Source organism: Erpetoichthys calabaricus, chromosome 1 (assembly GCF_900747795.2).
Source record: "Erpetoichthys calabaricus chromosome 1, fErpCal1.3, whole genome shotgun sequence".
In the NCBI taxonomy this organism is placed as follows: domain Eukaryota; kingdom Metazoa; phylum Chordata; class Cladistia; order Polypteriformes; family Polypteridae; genus Erpetoichthys; species Erpetoichthys calabaricus.
In genome coordinates this window covers 63,795,099-63,813,497 of record NC_041394.2, presented here as the reverse complement: position 1 = coordinate 63,813,497, position 18,399 = coordinate 63,795,099, and the positions used below count along the sequence as shown (strand labels likewise).

Below are 18,399 nucleotides of genomic sequence, written 5' to 3'. Positions count from 1 at the left end.
TGTGGTTTGACATTATCAGAAATCATCGATGCGCTTTGAACCGTGTACAGTATGTACAGTGCAGCCTCCAGTCCGTTTTTTCCCAGTGAATGAGAGCTGCAAAAAAGGTGACCGCTAATCGACTCGATTGTTACCATATACAGCAGATGTGCCCTTCAAGGAGATCATTCAGACTCAGAACGCTGGATCAATGAAACCCACCGCGCCGCCGTCTGTTTGTTCGCGTGCAGTAAACATCGCTCGGATTGTATGATGCAAATAACAGGGCAAACATGCTGTAGAGGCAAAATCTAATGCTTAGAGCCACTGGAGGTTGTAGCAAAAGAGAGGATTAAACCAGAATTGAGTGCCATTATGAACAATGCTGCACATCCTCCCTCTGACACACTAACGTTGAAGACATTTAACCAACGAATTATTGAACAGAAGTGTGTCAAATAACGGTACTGGGGCTCTCTTTCTAAGACTCGATTGCTGCAGATGGTTTCTTCGGCTGTGAAAGGCATTGGCAATTATCTCCCACCATTAAAAGATCTGTTCATCGCCAACGCGAAAAAGAAAGTAGGAAAGATTGCAGCTGCCTCCACCCACGCCAGCGGCCATCTGCTCATTAAATTGCCATCACAGAGGAGGTGCAGGTCTATTGCAACCCGAAGTACACTCCATCTCCGCAGCTTCTTTCCTCAAAGTATTCAGATCCCAAATAAACTTGCATATGGTTACTCCTGTTTTTGCAACGTATAACTGGGAATTGTGCTTTGCCTATTCGTTCATACTTGCTCAACTTGTACTGTTAAATATCTATATTATATTGTATATTTTTTCTGTTTATTTAGTTAACTATTGACGTTTCTAACTGTTTGGCTAAAGAAATTGTGTTTGTACAGTGGTTTGCACACTGTCAGGTTAATGGTGGGTTGAAATTGTACTGTCTTGAGATGGTTATGTCTTGTATCCAGTGTTTTTGCATCTAACCAACGTCAATTCTCTTATGTTTCACATGCTAGCAACAAAGTGATTCTGATTTTGATTCTGATTCTGGTATAATGCATCTATCTATCTATCTATCTATCTATCTATCTATCTATCTATCTATCTATCTATCTATCTATCTATCTATCTATCTATCTATCTATCTATCTATCTATCTATCTATCTATCTATCTATCTAAAATTAATTAACCTGAAACATATCAAGGATATCAAACACACAGCAGGCTATTTTCATTGAATAGTGAGAGGGTCAATTAGCAGGACCGAATGTTTTTATTACAATTCAGGAGAACCGCCACACCAGGTTTTTGGAAGAGAGTGACTTGTGTCAGAAGACAATGAAGCGGCTTTGGAATTGAAATGAATGCATGGATCAGAAGAGGAGTGAATGATGTGTTATGAGTGAAGAAAAAATCATTTTTCTGCTTTCTTGAGTAATAATAAATCAGCTTCTTTAGTTGAAATACTGCAGATAGTAATTATTTGTTTGGTATTTAGTGTCTTTCAAATATTTTAACTAATAATTAATGATGGAATACAGTAAGTGTAACCTTAAAGTAGTCCAAGATCCTCACTGGTGTATTTCTCTATCAAACTATGAACTCTTTCTTGTTGTTGTCACAGACTCCCACACTCTGGAGTTCATCTTCACCGCAATCTCTTCATCTGAAGATCTTCCCGAGTTCATGTCTGCTGTGATTCTCGATGGCCAGCAGATCAGTTATTATGATAGTAAGAGCCGACAGATATCCCATAAGCAGACCAGGGTGAAACAGAAAATGTACCAGTTTAATGCCCACTCTTCGGGAGTTTGCTTAAGTGTGGAGAATCTATTTAAATCCAAATTACAAGCGTTGGTGATGAGGAGCAACCGCTCATCAGGTAAGGAATTAATTTTATTAATTAAGAAAACTGTGAAGTTGAAGCTTACTGTGGAGGAACAAAAATGAAAGCTGTATTCCTGGAAAATCTTTCAGGTTCAACAATTAGCTTTAAAGTCCGCTTCTGACATTGTACATCCAGGAAGTGTGTGACAAAATAAACACTGAAATCACCTGTTTGCAATGTATATATATATATATATATATATATATATATATATATATATATATATATATATATATATATATATATATATATATATAGTGTGATGGACGGCCAGCAGCTCAACCCGGCCGGGATGCCCCTGAAATAAAAGGATGGGGGAAGGCAGTGACTTGCCGACACTGCTTCCCCCAAGACGATAGATGGTAGCTTCCCTGGACTTCAGCGGTGGCCCAGATGCCCGCAGGGCACTATGGGACTTGGAGTTTGGCAGCACAGCCCTGCAGGGTACCGTGGGTACCGCCAGGGGATGCTGTGGGAAGTTGGAGGGAAAATAAATTCTCACCTAGCCAGGAAGTACTAATGGACTACGACAACGGAAAGCCCAAAGTACTTCCAGGCCGATTGAAAACTTGAAAACTGTGGTGTGATCCTAACTACAGGATCACGGGGGTCTGCTGGAGCCAATCCCAGCCAACACAGGGTGCAAGGCAGGAAACAAACCCCGGGCAGGGTGCCAGCCCACCGCAGGGCGTGCACACACACACACACACCAAGCACATACCAGGGACAATTTAGAATCGCCAATCCACCTAACCTGCATGTCTTTGGACTGTGGGAGTAAAGCGGAGCACCCTGAGGAAACCCATGCAGACACGGGGAGAACATGCAAACTCCACGCAGGGAGGACCCGGGAAGCAAACCTGGGTCTCCTAACTGCGAGACAGGAGCGCTACCCACTGCGCCACCGTGCCTCCCCATCTACAACATATATATGTTATATATAGGGTCCTTGATTTTCATTCACAAAAATTAGTGCAGTGCAAAATCCTTTCAGCTTGGATAAAAACAAAATTTCTCATCAATTAAAATCCTAAGGAAATTCATTTTTTTATTCATTAAAAATGTGAAATCTTGTGTCTTCAAGCTCTAAGTCCCTCTTTTATGGCATTAGAGGCTAATTTTACATTTGATTAGTCAAAGGTTAATGACAGTCCTGGAACAATAACTTCAATGTTATTTCAAGAACAACAGAAACTCTAAAATACCAGATCAACCATATGGACCATATTAATCCATCCAAACAATGTTTGCTCAGGTTCTTCTAACTTTTGGTTTAGGTTCAGTTTAATTTATTTGTTTCTAGCTCATTTATATTTACAAGAGTTCTGTACACATTTATAGAAATATCCATTCAAAGCCCATTTGAGGTCATGGAGTCTGGATCACACACTGACAGCATCTACACCAAGGAAGGAACCAACCCTAGTGGAAGACTATCACAGGCTACCAATGATCCTAACATGCAGGGCTCCATTATGTAGGAGGAGAACCTCCATAGAAGTGTGAGAAATATGCATATTGCACATGAACTGTGCCTGGAGCCGGGATTCGATCCCAACACTCAGTGATAACTACTGTGGTGTCATGCTTCCATACTGCAATCACATTCCCTCTAAAGAAAGAAAAAAACTTGTTGCTGTCACTCTCTTTAAGGCACACAAGTTTTCAATTTTGAACATCAATTTTCTTGATTATTTTGATAATTGTGAACCCATCGTTGCTTCTCTCTACCTCTCTACTCTGTTATCCCACAATACACTTGAGGTCATTTTCCTTGAGTGTGTGTTCAATAATCTGTCTTCCCCTGTTGTTCCTAGTTGTTTAATTTGACCCCACAGAGTCAGCGAGACTCAGCCACAGCAGTGGTTAAATCTCTCCAAATGGAAGTCTTGTTAAGACCGGTAGTGTGCGGTAGGCCTTAGAAAGAGAAGGAGGATACAAGAAAAAAAATGAGCAGCACTAATCCGTTATCAACTACACACATCCAAATTTTCTCAGATTAATCCTTCCTTCCATGTTCAAAATTGTGACAGTGCAATCAAGAGCAGGACTAAACCATCAAGTGAATAACTAATGCAGTCAAGAGGCTTGAAACCCTTTGGGCACATGAATGTCTCCGGACTCGGAGTCCACTGGTGAACTGTAATATCTTGAATGCATTTCTGTCTTGTCTTCTGTGGATCCGTTTATCTAATTAATTGACAATTTTCTACCTAAGTGACACAGAAGCAGGATTTAGAGATATGTAGATTTGAAAGTTCATTGTCTTTTAGTCAGTTAGTCATCTATAACATCAATGCCATCCATTCAACCATTTGCTTATTCCAGTTCAAGGTCATGGTGCTGGAGCCTGTCCTGTTGACACTGGTTTGCATGGCAGTGGTGTTACTAGGTGTTATCTGAATAAGTAGGGAGGACAGTTATATTCCAAAGTAAACTAAAGCTTTATTTTTACTGCTTTTGAATTAGGTGGACAATGCACCTACCTATGGCCATGCCCTGTGGGACAGGTTTCTAATCCAAATGGTATTTTTCGTTTGTGAAAGGAAGGAAAACCCAGGCAGACATGGAAAGAATACTCTCAACAGTTCTCATTTTGGGATTCAAACTCAGGCTGGTGGATATATGAGGCAGGCTACTAAGCACTGCACCACCACATCATAAATTCCATCTCCATATCTATAGATTCTACACTCACAGTCATAAGAGATGATGCCCACAGGGGATGAGCACATCATGTATTAAGACAACTCTGATCAGTACACACTGTCCAGGTTTCTGCCTTCTTGTTAAATCAACTCAACAAGATGTATTGACTTTTCAGAGGACATTAGGTTGGAAACACCTACACCCACAGAGACAGCAGTATGGCATACTGTATCATTTATAAATATCATTATACCCAACTATAATATAATAACACTGATTTATGATATTCATTGGCACTGCATATTTAAAATGGAGTAAAATCCATTGGAGTAAAGTAGTGGGGAAACGACATAATGAAATACAAAGTACACAAGTGTAAAGCAGTTTAGCCAATGAGCTTACAAGGTGAAAGGCAAGCCTGAGGGCGTTAAGACACAGTTAACAGAACAGCCTTGAAAGTAAACAGCAGCAAAGGGCAGGGCGTGTGCCACTGATGCCATCGGAACACCCAAAATCCCTCACATATACTTCTTATAGTGGAAATCCCCATCACACTGCATGATAGGCTTTAGTAATGAGGTAATTTGGTAAGCTAACCCTGCGTGTCCTGTCTCCAGGTGCTTTAGTTTCCAGTAACATAACAAATATGTGCAGGTTTGGTTGAATGACTGCTCCAGGTTGTCTGTGTGATTGTGTCCAGCAATGCAGTGCCGACTTCTCCATGGTGTTTCCTGCTTTAAACCTGATGCTGCTGGGATACGATCTTCACCCCCTGATGATCCTTCAATTGGATTCCTTAAATCTCATATAAGATGCAACTCAACCCTTCTTTCCATTGAAGGAGAATGTTGTCTGTGGTTTATGGAGGATTGGCTCGGTCATTCATTGTCAATCATTCAAGATATTTATACTCAAAAAAATGTACTGAAGAGTTTTGTAACAACTGCTAATTTCAGTAACTCCTACTCCTATCTTATTCACAAACTTCAAGAAAGTTCAAAGGCAGAACTTATTCATGTCTGTCCTTAGCCAAACATAAATAAAAAATATGTATATATTGAAATTATTTTTATTTGCTTTTGAGATTTGCTATGTTAGTGTCTCTGCCTGAGGGGATACCTGCATAATGGATTGACAGCAAAATGCTTCTGGCACTTGTACCATGCAAATAAAATGTGAAAAGAGAAGTTGTTCACCGAGGTTACTGCCATCAGCTAGCAGGTAACCATAGTAAATCCACAACAGTTGGTGGTTTATTACAGTAGAGACAAAACTCCACTTTACCTGGCTTGACTCTTTGGGGCACTCAGCTTCAAAATAACTGAGCTGTCCGAGGACAGGCAGCTTGAGGTCATTAGGGCTAATGCTTGATCCCTAACACTGAGCACTCAATAGAGGCTAAAAAGCTTAATGAATGTCTGAACCATGGAAAATGAGAACAGCCAAAATGAGAAGGAAGATGAGAGCAATCAGAGATGTTTGGATGAAAAGATTAGCTGAGCCTCCAAATGCCTCATTCTACCATGATTTGTTAGGAGGTGCTACATCTTTGCCCAGAGCATTTAGGCCATATAATACCTGTAAGAGCCATTTGCCAGTTATTTAGGTCATGTTAAATTGACAGAAGTATTTTCTTATTTTTGTTAAATGTTTGCCTATAAATTAGTGCATAGTATATTCTAACTATTTCTTGTTCCTATGATCGCAGATTAGCGTTAGTTAGTGACCATCCTTGCCATAAGTAAGGCATGGAGGGCACACGGTTTCAAATGTGCCTTAACGTGCTCAGTGGTATGTGCAGAGCCGTACATTTAGAACGTACTGAATGTGAAGTAAAGCATAAAGTAATAACTCAACCTTAATTGTAGAAACTTAATAAGAAGAAACATTATTCTTTTTTTTTGCCTTTTATTCTTCATGTGTAACAATCTTTCTCTATTCTGTTTGCTTTGAACTTTCACTAAACCTTTTAAAAATTAGCTTTTTTGGACTGAGATTTCTTTTGGCACGTGTTTGGCTCATGCTTGATCCTGCTTTACTCACCAGCAGCTACAATACCTTCTCCCTTAATGCCTATTTTTATCATAGACACATCATAATACGGGCCGCATGGTGGCGTAGTGGTAGTGCCGCTGCCTCGCAGTAAGTAGACCTGGGTTCACTTCCTGGGTCTTCCCTGCATGGAGTTTGCATGTTATCCTCGTGTCTGCGTGGGTTTTTTCCGGGTACTCCGGTGTCCTCCCACAGCCCAAAGACATGCAGGTTAGGTGCATTGGCGATCCTAAATTGTCCCTAGTGTGTGCTTGGTGTGTGGGTGTTTGTGTGCCCTGCGGTGGGCTGGCGCCCTGCCTGAAATTTGTTCCTTCCTTGCACCCTGTGTTGGCTGGGATTGGCTCCAGCAGACCCCCGTGACCCTGTGTTAGGATAGCGGGATGGAAGATGCCTGACTGACAGTTATAATACAGTAGATACCTGGCAGAGAAATGAAATTTGTCAAAACTATTTTATTATTATTATTATATTGTGTATTTCTTTGCTTGCTGTTAGGTATTCGTTTGCACCTTTTTCTTTACTGTTTTGCAATATGCATTAAAGATCTGTATTGCTGGACCAAGTGAGTTTACAATCATAAATCAATAAAATGCCATCTAGACATAGTGCCTTTCATACTTTTTATCTATTATACAGTGCCTATCTATCTATCTATCTATCTATCTATCTATCTATCTATCTATCTATCTATCTATCTATCTATCTATCTTGTCCTGCTTATCATATATTTTTATTATATAGTGTCTTTCATATCATATTTTATAGTGTCTTTCTATTACCATGAAATGAGTGGAATTCACCTTTATTGGATTACTCTACTTTCACACCCTAAACTTCACACACACACAAAGACGTACACTCACATACATATCCTATCCACATAAGTATGTGTGAGTGATGGCTATACTCCTAGTAACTCCTTAGTACTCCACATAGGAATGCACTAGCTTCAGTATGAATAACAGATCAGCTGCAGCATGGGAAAAAGTTGGCTCTGAAAATCAGGGGCTAGCCAAATGTAAAAGTGTGTTAGTCATATGAATCTTCTTCAATTAACTGTGTTTACATGTCAATAAATCATCAATCCATAAAAATGCTCACTTCTGTTTTTTAGAGCCCCTGTTAGAGGTGGGGCACATGCTGAAGGGAAAATAGTCTTTGTCCTTATGTGTTGTGCAGGCCAGACTTATCATAATATCTTCTGTAGAAGATTAGAACAATTGTAACAAGAACAGGACATTTAGCCCAACAAGCTTTTCTAACCGATTCACCTAGATTGTCTAAAATAACATCAAGTTGAGATCTGAAAGTCCCTAAAGTTCTATTCAGAACCACATTACTGTGTAATTTATTCCATGTGTCTATGGTTCTTTGGGTGAATAAAAAAATTCTGACATTTGGGTTAAAATTTGTCCTTAACAAGTTTCAAAACCTTTCCCCCATGTTCTTGTTGAATAATTTATTTTAAAGTAACAACTTAGGATCCATTGTACTAATGCCTTTCATAATTTTAACACTGATCATGTCACCTCTTAACTTTCATTTGCTTAAACTAAACAGGTTCAATGCCTTTAATCTCCCCTCTTAGCTCACACCTCTCAATCCCAGAATCAGCCTAATGACCCTTCTCTGGACTTTCTCTAGTGCTGCTATGTCTTTTTTATAATATGGGGTACTTTTCATAAGGGGTACTTTCAAGTTTCCGAAGTCCTACTCTGTATTCAAATCTAACATTTCTACTTTACATTTTCTTGCATTAAATTTCATCACGCACAAATCTATCTCAGCCTGTATGCTGTCCAGGCCCTTCTGTACCAGTTTAGTGTGGACGATCACTTAGACAAGACAGCAGGTGTGGTCATATAGCAGCTTTATTTTAAACATCGTCACAGTGAGCAGGTTTCAGAAAAGCAGGCAATCAATATTACATGACAGCGTCACGGCTCTTCTGAACCCTGTTTATTGGGTGGGGCAGGTTTTTATACCCCTAGAATGCGTGATTTAATATTCATTATGAAAATGCAACAGTCAACACTTTATTATACACAATCCTTGAGCCCCTTCAATGCTCCTTGTGCAACTTGATTCCTTGGCTCATTGTTATGGCGTTCAGATGTAAACAAAGGGAAAAGGTGATAAGGCAGTCTCAGTGTGGAAGCTTAGACCTTGAGTCCTTCTGACAAATATTTTTTCTGTTTACTCAGCAAAGCATGTTTTTAAAGCTTACTTCTGCTTAACTCCTTAGACAAGGATTAGTACAAAGGAATGAAGAGAACATTCATTTTCTGCATTAGCCAATTCTACATCTGCCCTTCCACCTGATTTGGTATCATTTTCAGACTTAAGCAACCAATTAATATTCTTGTATACATCATCTTATATATAAACATCTACGCATGGAACTGTGTGGCTGTTTGTCTGGTCCGGAAGAGCAAGGTGGCCCAGAAGTGTGAGGCTACAGCATGAAGCTCAAAGAGCCGACAAGGCGGGCCCAAGTTAACGAGTCGGAAGAAGAAAGAAGTATAAGGCATGAATCTGAAAGAAAGCGAAACTGGCAACGAAAGGCAAACTCACTTAGCCGCTAACACACAAACGAGGTGAGCACATCGGCAAAACGAAACCTCCGAGGATAGAGAAACTTGCTTAACCGATGATAAACAAGGGAGGCGAGCATGGCGACTGTGCCTTTCAATTTTGTTTCTGATGATTTCAATAGTTTCTAGGAGCCTGGGCTTTTTACAGCACGGGCTTACACAGCTATCCATCCATCCATTTTCCAACCCGCTGAATCCGAACACAGGGTCACGGGGGTCTGCTGGAGCCAATCCCAGCCAACACAGGGCACAAGGCAGGAAACAATCCTGGGCAGGGTGCCAACCCACCACAGGACACACACAAACACACCCACACACCAAGCACACACTAGGGCCAATGTAGAAACGCCAATCCACCTAACCTGTATGTCTTTGGACTGTGGGAGGAAACCGGAGCGCCCGAAGAAAACCCACGCAGACACGGGGAGAACATGCAAACTCCACGCAGGGAGGACCCGGGAAGCGAGCCCGGGTCCCCAGGTCACCCAACTGCGAGGCAGCAACGCTACCCACTGCGCCACCGTGCCGCCCCTTACACAGCTAGTATATACATTATATATTAAAAAGAACATCACTGATCCCTGAGGGAAACCACCTGTAACATCACCTAATTCTGAAAAAAATTCCCCTCACCATAATCCTTTGCTTCCTGTGTTTGAGCCAGTCTTGCCTCCACCTACATACCACACCATGAATTCTCATTTCTTTTAGATTGATTATCAAGCTCTCATGTAGTACAGTGTCAAAAGATTTCTGGAATTCAAAACCAATAATATTGTGTATATCTTTATTATTGCAATCTGTTGTTGCCTTCTCGTAGAATTCCAGCATATTAGTGAAACATGAACTTCCCAATCTCGAGCCATGTTGTCTGTTTCCTAGTACTGCTGTTTCTATATGTACTGCTCATTAAGAATTGCTCAATAATTTCTTCCATTAATTTTTCAGTGATGCAGGTTAAGTTTACTAGCCTATAGTTATTTGGATTGGTCCAATCACCTTTTTTAGATAATGGACTAACATTTGCTAGCCTCCAGTCTTTTGAAATTTCCTTAGTGTGCAGAGATTTTTGAAAAATATGCGTCAATGGTTTACATATGTATTTGCTAACTTCCTTAGGCATTCAAAGATACATGTTACCTGTTACCTGTTCCAAATGATTAGTTAGATTTCAGCCTATTTAATCTAAGAAATATTTACCCCTTTACAATTTCTGAATCACTAAGTACCTCCTTAGTAGTCCCGGTTAATTTTGGGAGGTTATTAACTCTGTTTGACTGTCTGGTCTAGGTCACTTTTACCATTTCTAGTACTCCTCACTTACTCCTTTGTCATTACTACAAAAACTTTGGGTCACATTTCACGTTTAATGCAATATTTCTCTACAACTGCTTTTTTTTTTAGCTTTCTTAACATCTTTTTAAACTGTTGCTCTAATGCTCTCAATATACCCAGTGGTTAGCACTGGTATTATTAGTCTTATACAGTATGTCTCATACAACTGTTTTATCATATGTAATTATTTTTTAACTCTTTAATTTATCATTGCTTCAACACTTTGGGTTAAACTTGTCCTGCATTATATTTACAACAATTTTAAATTTGTCCCACATCTCCTCAACTGTCTCCACACTTAAAACCTTATCTCAGTTTATCTTATTTAGGTTTTATCTCATCTGCTCAAAATTTCCCCAACTAAAAGTAGATGTAACTAATTTAGTTTTTGAATATGCACTCTTCCACTGTGAAATGTACAATATTTTGGTCACTCAACCCTAGAGGTTTAATCACATCTATTCCATGAATCCTAACTGATTATTACACAATACTAAATCTAGACAGGCATCCCCCTTTATTGGTGCCTTAACAAATGTGTTAAAATAGTCACTGAAAGCCTTCTGCTGTGCTTTGCTAATTGAAAAACAGTTAATATTTAGATAATTAAAGAACAACATAACTGTAGTATCTCCCTCTAAACTTACCTTTCTAATATTATTAAGAATATGTAAACTGGCACTATTGTCTGAATTAGGATTCCATAATACATTTCATCCCAAATGCTTTCTGGTCAAATGCAAACATGCTTGCTAAGCAGTGGCTCACCATCTAATTGAAGAAGACTTCTGTTTTACATTCGCGGCAACTTCCACACCTTTTCAATTTTGCATGTCTTTGGTTAATAATTCCTAAATAATGATTATTATGACAGGTTTTAGTTATTCCTGTTATATCAGAGCTATTTACCGCTACATATAAAGCTCTCTTATTTTACTTTTCATACTCCTCGCATTAAGGGAATCAATGTTAATACATTATTTACTTTACTTTACTTTGGCTTTTTAATATGTACTAGCACTTTTACAGTTACCATGCACAGTTCCAGACAGTTCTAAAGTTGTCTGCTGCTATTCATAAAGGCCCAAAGATAATATCCAAGTTCAGCCTTGTGGAATTAACCTTGGGTTTACTGCAATAAAATACATTTCTTTGTTTAATGATCCTTGAAGAATGAATACTGCTTGGCAATGAATAACAGACTGACACCCTAGTGTCCTTCTACACACATTTCCTAGTGGTAACTTGAGTGCTATCTCACTGCATTGTGAGACACTGCATTGCCATATGATGGAGCAGCTTACCTTAAAAATAAATGTGCAATGGAGTTACTGGCACTGTTGACAAATTCATTTACATTCAAGGACCTGAGTTCAATTTGTTGCACTTATTCCTTATGAAGTTTGCATGTTCTCCCTGTTTCTCTAAGGGGTTTCTTGAATCAGTTTTCTTACAAACATCAAATATACGAGTCTTGTAATAATTAATGATATTTAATTTTTCCAGTATTATTAATTGTTCCTAAGTACACCATGTGGGCAGCACGGTGGTGCAGTGGGTAGCGCTGCTGCCTCGCAGTTAGAATGTTCTCCCTGTGTCTGCGTGGGTTTCCTCCGGGTACTCCGGTTTCCTCCCACAGTCCAAAGACATGCAGGTTAGGTGCATTGGCGATCCTAAATTGTCCCTAGTGTGTGCTTGGTGTGTGTGTGTGTGTGTGCACACCCTGCGGTGTTCGCTGGGATTGGCTCCAGCAGACCCCCGTGACCCTGTAGTTAGGATATAGGATATAGTGAATAATGGATAATGGATGGATGGATGGAAGTGCACCATGTGACAATGGCGGGGTCCTGCCATGCATCTGATGCTGCAGCCTTCCAATGAATAACATAGGTAGACAAGAAATGGTCCTTAGGTGAGAACCACATGTTAAAATGTTAACTTTCAGAAGATGAGGTCATTATGGCCCCTGGTCAAATTAGAAGTAAACTGTATTCAACACAAAGCCAGAATTCAACTGAATGAAGTTAAAGACTTTAGTGCTAATGTAAACACATGCCAGAGGACAAAGTTGGAAATGCCTAACTAAAAAGACCCTGAATGAACTGCTGTTTTACATGCAATCATATTTTGAATCCACGTATTCAAATTCAAGGTCAATAGCTGATTTTTAGAAATAATAGGAACAAGAAAGAAGTGACCAAGATTACAGGCCGCAATGACTGGCATTAAGAGTTTCAAGTCTCCTTAACCCACATGTCTTTGGGTGTGGGAGAAAGCTGAAATACCAGGAGAAAAACGTGCAGATACAAGGAGAATGTATTAAAGCCACATAGACCATGACTAAGCAAGAATTTAAATCCAGAGGCAGCTGCACTAACCACTGCACCACCATGCTGCCTCTGTTTTTTCACATATATTTGACATGCATAATGTTGCAGTCTTTGCAAATCTTTTTCAGATTTGTAAGGTCGGAAAACAGTTGTAACATACTGATTGAGCCCATTCTTGTGAAGTGTGAAGTTGAAGTTGTTTCTTTTTCCATTCACAGGCATACATGTACTCCAGAGGTCACTTGGCTGTGATGTGGAGAATGGTGTACTGAAGCAAGGGTTTTTGCTTTATGGCTACAATGGGGAAGACCTCATAGGCTTTAGTAAGGATCGTCTACAGTGGTTTCCAGCAATCCCAGAGGCGTACTTCCTAAAAAGTGAATGGGACAAAGACAGAATGAGTAATAAAGATTACAAAGATTTCTTGGATTCTAAATGTGTGGAGATACTAAAAAAACATGTGGAAAATAAGAAAATCCAGGAAGGTGAGTTGAAGAAAATATAATAGATGAAGATGGATTGATATGGAAAAGCTTAGGGATGAGAGGGGTGGTGGGTAAATAGTAAAAAAGCAAAGTGCAAATGAACAAATTGTCAAAAGGGTAACCATGTTATTCAATTAAGAAGGCCAAAATTATTACCCCTTTCCGAAAAAAATAAGTTTAAGTTTTTAGCCACAGCTTGTTTTGTATGGGGCGGCACGGTGGCATGTTCTCCCCGTGTCTGCATGGGTTTCCTCCGGGTGCTCCGGTTTCCTCCCACAGTCCAAAGACATGCAAGTTAGGTGGATTGGCGATTCTAAATTGGCCCTGGTGTGTGGGTGGGTTTGTGTGTGTCCCGCGGTGGGCTGGCACCCTGCCTGGGATTGGTTCCTGCCTTGTGCCCTGTGTTGGCTGGGATTGGCTCCAGCAGACCCCAGTGACACTGTGTTCAGACTCATTGTGTTGGAACATGGATGGATGGATGTTTTGTATGTCTTCTCAGAACAATTGACAAAATACAATAAAAAGAAACATACACATACACAAAACATTTGAAACATATTCTATATACACTGTACATATATGAAACATACTTTGCCCCTTGTATATACAGTATATATATATATATATATATATATATATATATATATATATATATATATATATATATATATATATATATATATATTGTGATGGACGACCGGCTATGGACTCCGGTCGCCACCCCCAGGCCGCTAGGAGGAGCCCTCCGGACAGCATATTCGTGCCCCGAGTTCCAGCAGGGCCTCATGGATTTTGTAGTGTTGTGACACAGCCCTGCTGGATACCTTGGGGGCCGCCAGGAGTCGCTGTAAGGGGGCTAGTGGGCTCTTGCATGCCCTATAACCCGGGAGTGCGTGTCAGTCACGTGACTGGAGGAAGCGACGTGCTCCCGGGATGAAGAAGAGGACTGTTTGCCCTGACCCGGAAGGAAATGGACTTGTGGGTTGTGCTTAGAACCACTTCCGGGTCAGGAGCTATAAAAGGACTAAGGAAAGCCCAGAACACTGCGCTGAGCTGGAAGGTAGGAGGGCGAAGTGTCTGGGAGTGGAGGATTGTATTGGTTATCGTAGAGTTTATTAAGTATATGAGTGTGGTGTGTGTAGTGCTTGGTGCACAGTATAATTATAAAATAAATAGTAGTTATACTTTCACCTGGTCTCAAGAGTGGTACCTGAGGGTTCGAGAGGTATACAAACGCTACATCTGCTACAATATATATATATATATATATATATATATATATATATATATATATATATATATATATATATGCCTTGCCACCAGTCAAAGATAGATAATAAAATAATTAGGGTTAGGGTTATGGTTAGAGTTAATATTTTTAAATTTGCTATCTCTTGCCCTAAGTGTACCTTCAGTGACTTTCCTCTCTTCACCAGTGCTCCCTCTCTCAAGGGTCTTCCTTGTTGCCTGTCTGGTTTCATACTTCCCACCTTAGAAGGTGACTCTCTCAATGTCCTTCATATACAGTCTCTTGCACTTCCTCTTTCGATTGCATCACCAAAGCCAAACTGACCAAATAGATTGCTCTGAGGCACTGGATACATCACACACACACGGTAGTGTTATATAATATCGTAGATATAGATACACTACCAGTCAGAGGTTTTAAAATGCCTCAGTTTTTCCAGTTTTTTTTCACATTTAAACCATTCACATTTACTTGAAATGAAAATGGTGAAAAGGTAAGCAGTAAACTGCCAGGGGTTTAAATTTAATAGGTTAGTAAAAACAGAAAAAAGGAAATATCAGAATACAGTAATCCCTCGCTACTTCGTGGTTCACTTTTCGCAGATTCACGACTTTGCGGGTTTTTAAATACAAGTGATTGCCCGCCTGTCACGGAAGTTATGTTCCAGACCCATCAGCAACAGGAGAAAATCCGCGATATGGAAAGACCATATAAATAAACATTTTTATAGTTTAAGCCTTAAAATACCCATCCCACATGCTTTAAACACATGTAAACTTATAAAACACACTTTGTTAACACATATGATATGTGGATGTCGGGCTAAGGATATGAGTAACATCTCACTATTATAAAACATTTTAACTTCACGCAAGACAAGACAGTGAGACAGGAAAATTGGTGATGTTCAGGCTTTTAAATTATTGACACGCAGAGCGACAAGCAGCACAAAGCCAGCACAAAGTCCACTTCTCCTTAGCGTTCATTCAGCTCCCCACCCCCTTGACAATGCGAAGTGGCAAGAGCTACTGCGCCTCCGGGGAGGGGGTTTGAGCGAAGGTGCATTCAGCCCTCACACCCCCACACACACACACTCCTCCTCCTCCTTCTGAATGCGCAGAGCGACAAGCAGGCATTTTGGCAGAAGCAGCACAAAGTCCATTTCTGCTCTGCTCAGAGTTCATCTGCCCCCCTTCACAAAGCGAGTGCAGACACATTGACGTCTGATCGCTGCGTGCAGTGTGTAGTGTTGGTCTGCAGTGTTTAAGAATGCAGAAAGTGTTTAAGAGCATAGGAAGTGTTTATAAGAGCATGGGAAAGGTTAACAAGAGAGTGAGAAAGGTTTATAAGAGTGTGGGAAGGGTTTATAAAGCCTTAAAATATGTATAAATAATAAAATAAATATAGGTCGCTACTTCACGGATTTTCACCTATCGCGGGGGGCTCTGGAACGTAACCCCCGCAATAGGTGAGGGATTACTGTATTACAAATGGACCTTCTTCGGGGAACAACAAATAGATTACTGTTCTAAGATCTAACATAATTAATATGCTGGTTTGTCCAGAGTCTGCTGCCACAAGCAAATCATTGGTTACCCGTAGCAGAGCAGTTTCACAGCTGTGCTGTGCCCTGAAATGAGACTGAAAGGGTTCCGTCAAATTATTAAAAGTTAAGTAGTTGGTGAGCTGGGAGGATATAACATGCTCAAGAACATTTGACAGAAACGGTAAGTGAGAAATAGACTGAAAATTGTTAAGATTGTCAGCATCAAGACCAGACTTTTTTAAAAGTGGGGTTACAGAAGTGATTTTAAAAGTGAGCAGCACAAAGACGGTGTCAAGGGATGTATTTATTATTGTTATAACAGTCGGGATTATTGCATGAAGGCAGAATTTAAGAAGTGTGGTGGGGATGGAGTCCAGATCTTTAATTTTATTGCGAGGAAAGTGGAGGAATTTTTCATAGACTTCAGTAGAGAAGGTAATTGGGCTAGATGCAGGTCGAGGTAGTTTATTAACTACAGAGAACAACACCCTTGGGTTATCATAGCCACTTTCTATTATTCTGGCATAATGTGTGTTTTTGGTTGCAGTTAGTGCTTCCCTGTAAGCCCTTTGATGGTCAGAGAAAGCCTGGATGTGCACGGTGAGGCCAGTTTTATCTAACATTCTCTCAAGGTACTGACCAGCTGCTTTCATAGACCATAACTCTGAATTATACCAGTGAGCTAAGTGCTTAAAGGAAACCTCAGGAACTGTTTTATCTAGTGCTGAAAGAATGGCTGTATTATAATGATCATCAAGACTATCTAGTGTTGATGAGATAGGTGAAGACAGAAAAAGATCAGAAATGGAACTTGCAAGGATAGAAGGACAGACTTTTTTAAGTTTCTGAAAGAAATTTGACGTTTACAGGTAAGAGGAGGGAGAGGTAATGAGACAGTGAAAGTACTGCTTTATGATCAGCATAGTCCCAAATCACTGCAATTAAGTGTTGTGGACAAATCAGCTAGATGTACAGGTCAAGCCCAGTATATGACCACCAGAGTGATTAGGAAAATTAACATGTTGCATCAAGTCAAAACTGTCCAGTAAGAATAGAAATTAATTTTTCAGTTTACATTGTATAATGTCAATACAGATGTTGAAATCGCCAAGAAGAATGACTCTCCGCGAATAGGAACTTAAGTGGGTTAATCATTCAGTCAGATCATATAAAAAAGACACACTGTATTTTTGGGGCCAATAGAGAACTGTGAGTAAGACAGGACCTGATTTAGTTATTATCTTAAGAGTCAAACACTCAAAAGACAATGGGCTGTCAATTGGGATTCTTTTGATGATTAGTTCAGTTCTAACTATTACTGCAACTCCTCCTTCTTGTCTTGAGTTGCAAAGTCAACGAATACGGATGGTGTTGCTTCTGTGAGAGATGTAAAGTCATTTTTGTTTTGCCAGGTTTCTGTTAGGCAATGCATGTCAAACTTGAAGTCTGTAATGAATTCTGACAGCACCACCACTTTGCCATTAAGAGATCTTTAGTTAAACGAAGCAGTATTAGCTGATGAGGGTTCATTGTAGACTCATCCATGATCAGAATTTATTTTAATTCACACTGACAATAATATTTCCAAAGCCATGAATAGGACAGCGTATTCCTGAACAAATGCCACCATTGAACTGTTTATTCCCAGCCTGGCGGTGGCGGCAACCTGACTCGCGATGTAAATATTCTGGGTGCTGCACAATGCCTGTGTCTTTTAGGACATTCCAGTCTGACCATTTGCTCTGGACAAACTGTTTAATATAAAGGAGTTTGGCAAGAGAGTATTTTAGCATTGTACTGAACAATACCAATACTTATCTGATAGTAGCAGAGAAGTAACACAACACACGGAGGAGGTGAGACGGGCGTTTTGGGAGGTGCAGATGAGCAACAATGGTAAGCAAGAGAAGAAGCACAGTAGGAGATATTACAAGATGCACATGGAAATTTCAGAATTCAGAGGTTCCACTGTACAGCCACTTACAAATAATGTTGGGTATTACAGGCATGATCACCCCAGAGCCGCAAGCCAGATGGCTGTAAAATCAGATAATTTCTCAGTTATTAGCCATGTATAGAAACAATCGAGAGCAATCCAGTATATCCATTATAATCAAGAAGACAGACCATCCCCCGGCTCCTAGATCGCTACGGTGTAAAGAAGTGTTCAGAAGATTCGTCCCATGAACCACAGAAAAGTTCAGTTGTCCCACAGGCTGAGAACCCAGTCAAGGAATAGTCCATAAAGTCTATGAAAATAAACTCAAGTCAGTGCAGT

General features: G+C 40.1%; 1 protein-coding gene across 1 annotated transcript in view; it reads left to right on the top strand.

Annotated features, from left to right (window-relative positions):
• LOC114663141 (major histocompatibility complex class I-related gene protein-like) overlaps window positions 1–18,399 on the top strand; it is a 42,452-nt gene that overhangs the window by 355 nt on the left and 23,698 nt on the right. Inside the window, exons 2-3 of the mRNA XM_051918866.1 lie at window positions 1,618–1,875; window positions 13,060–13,326. Coding sequence (XP_051774826.1) covers window positions 1,618–1,875; window positions 13,060–13,326 — 525 coding nt within the window. The remainder of the gene's footprint in view (window positions 1–1,617; window positions 1,876–13,059; window positions 13,327–18,399) is intronic.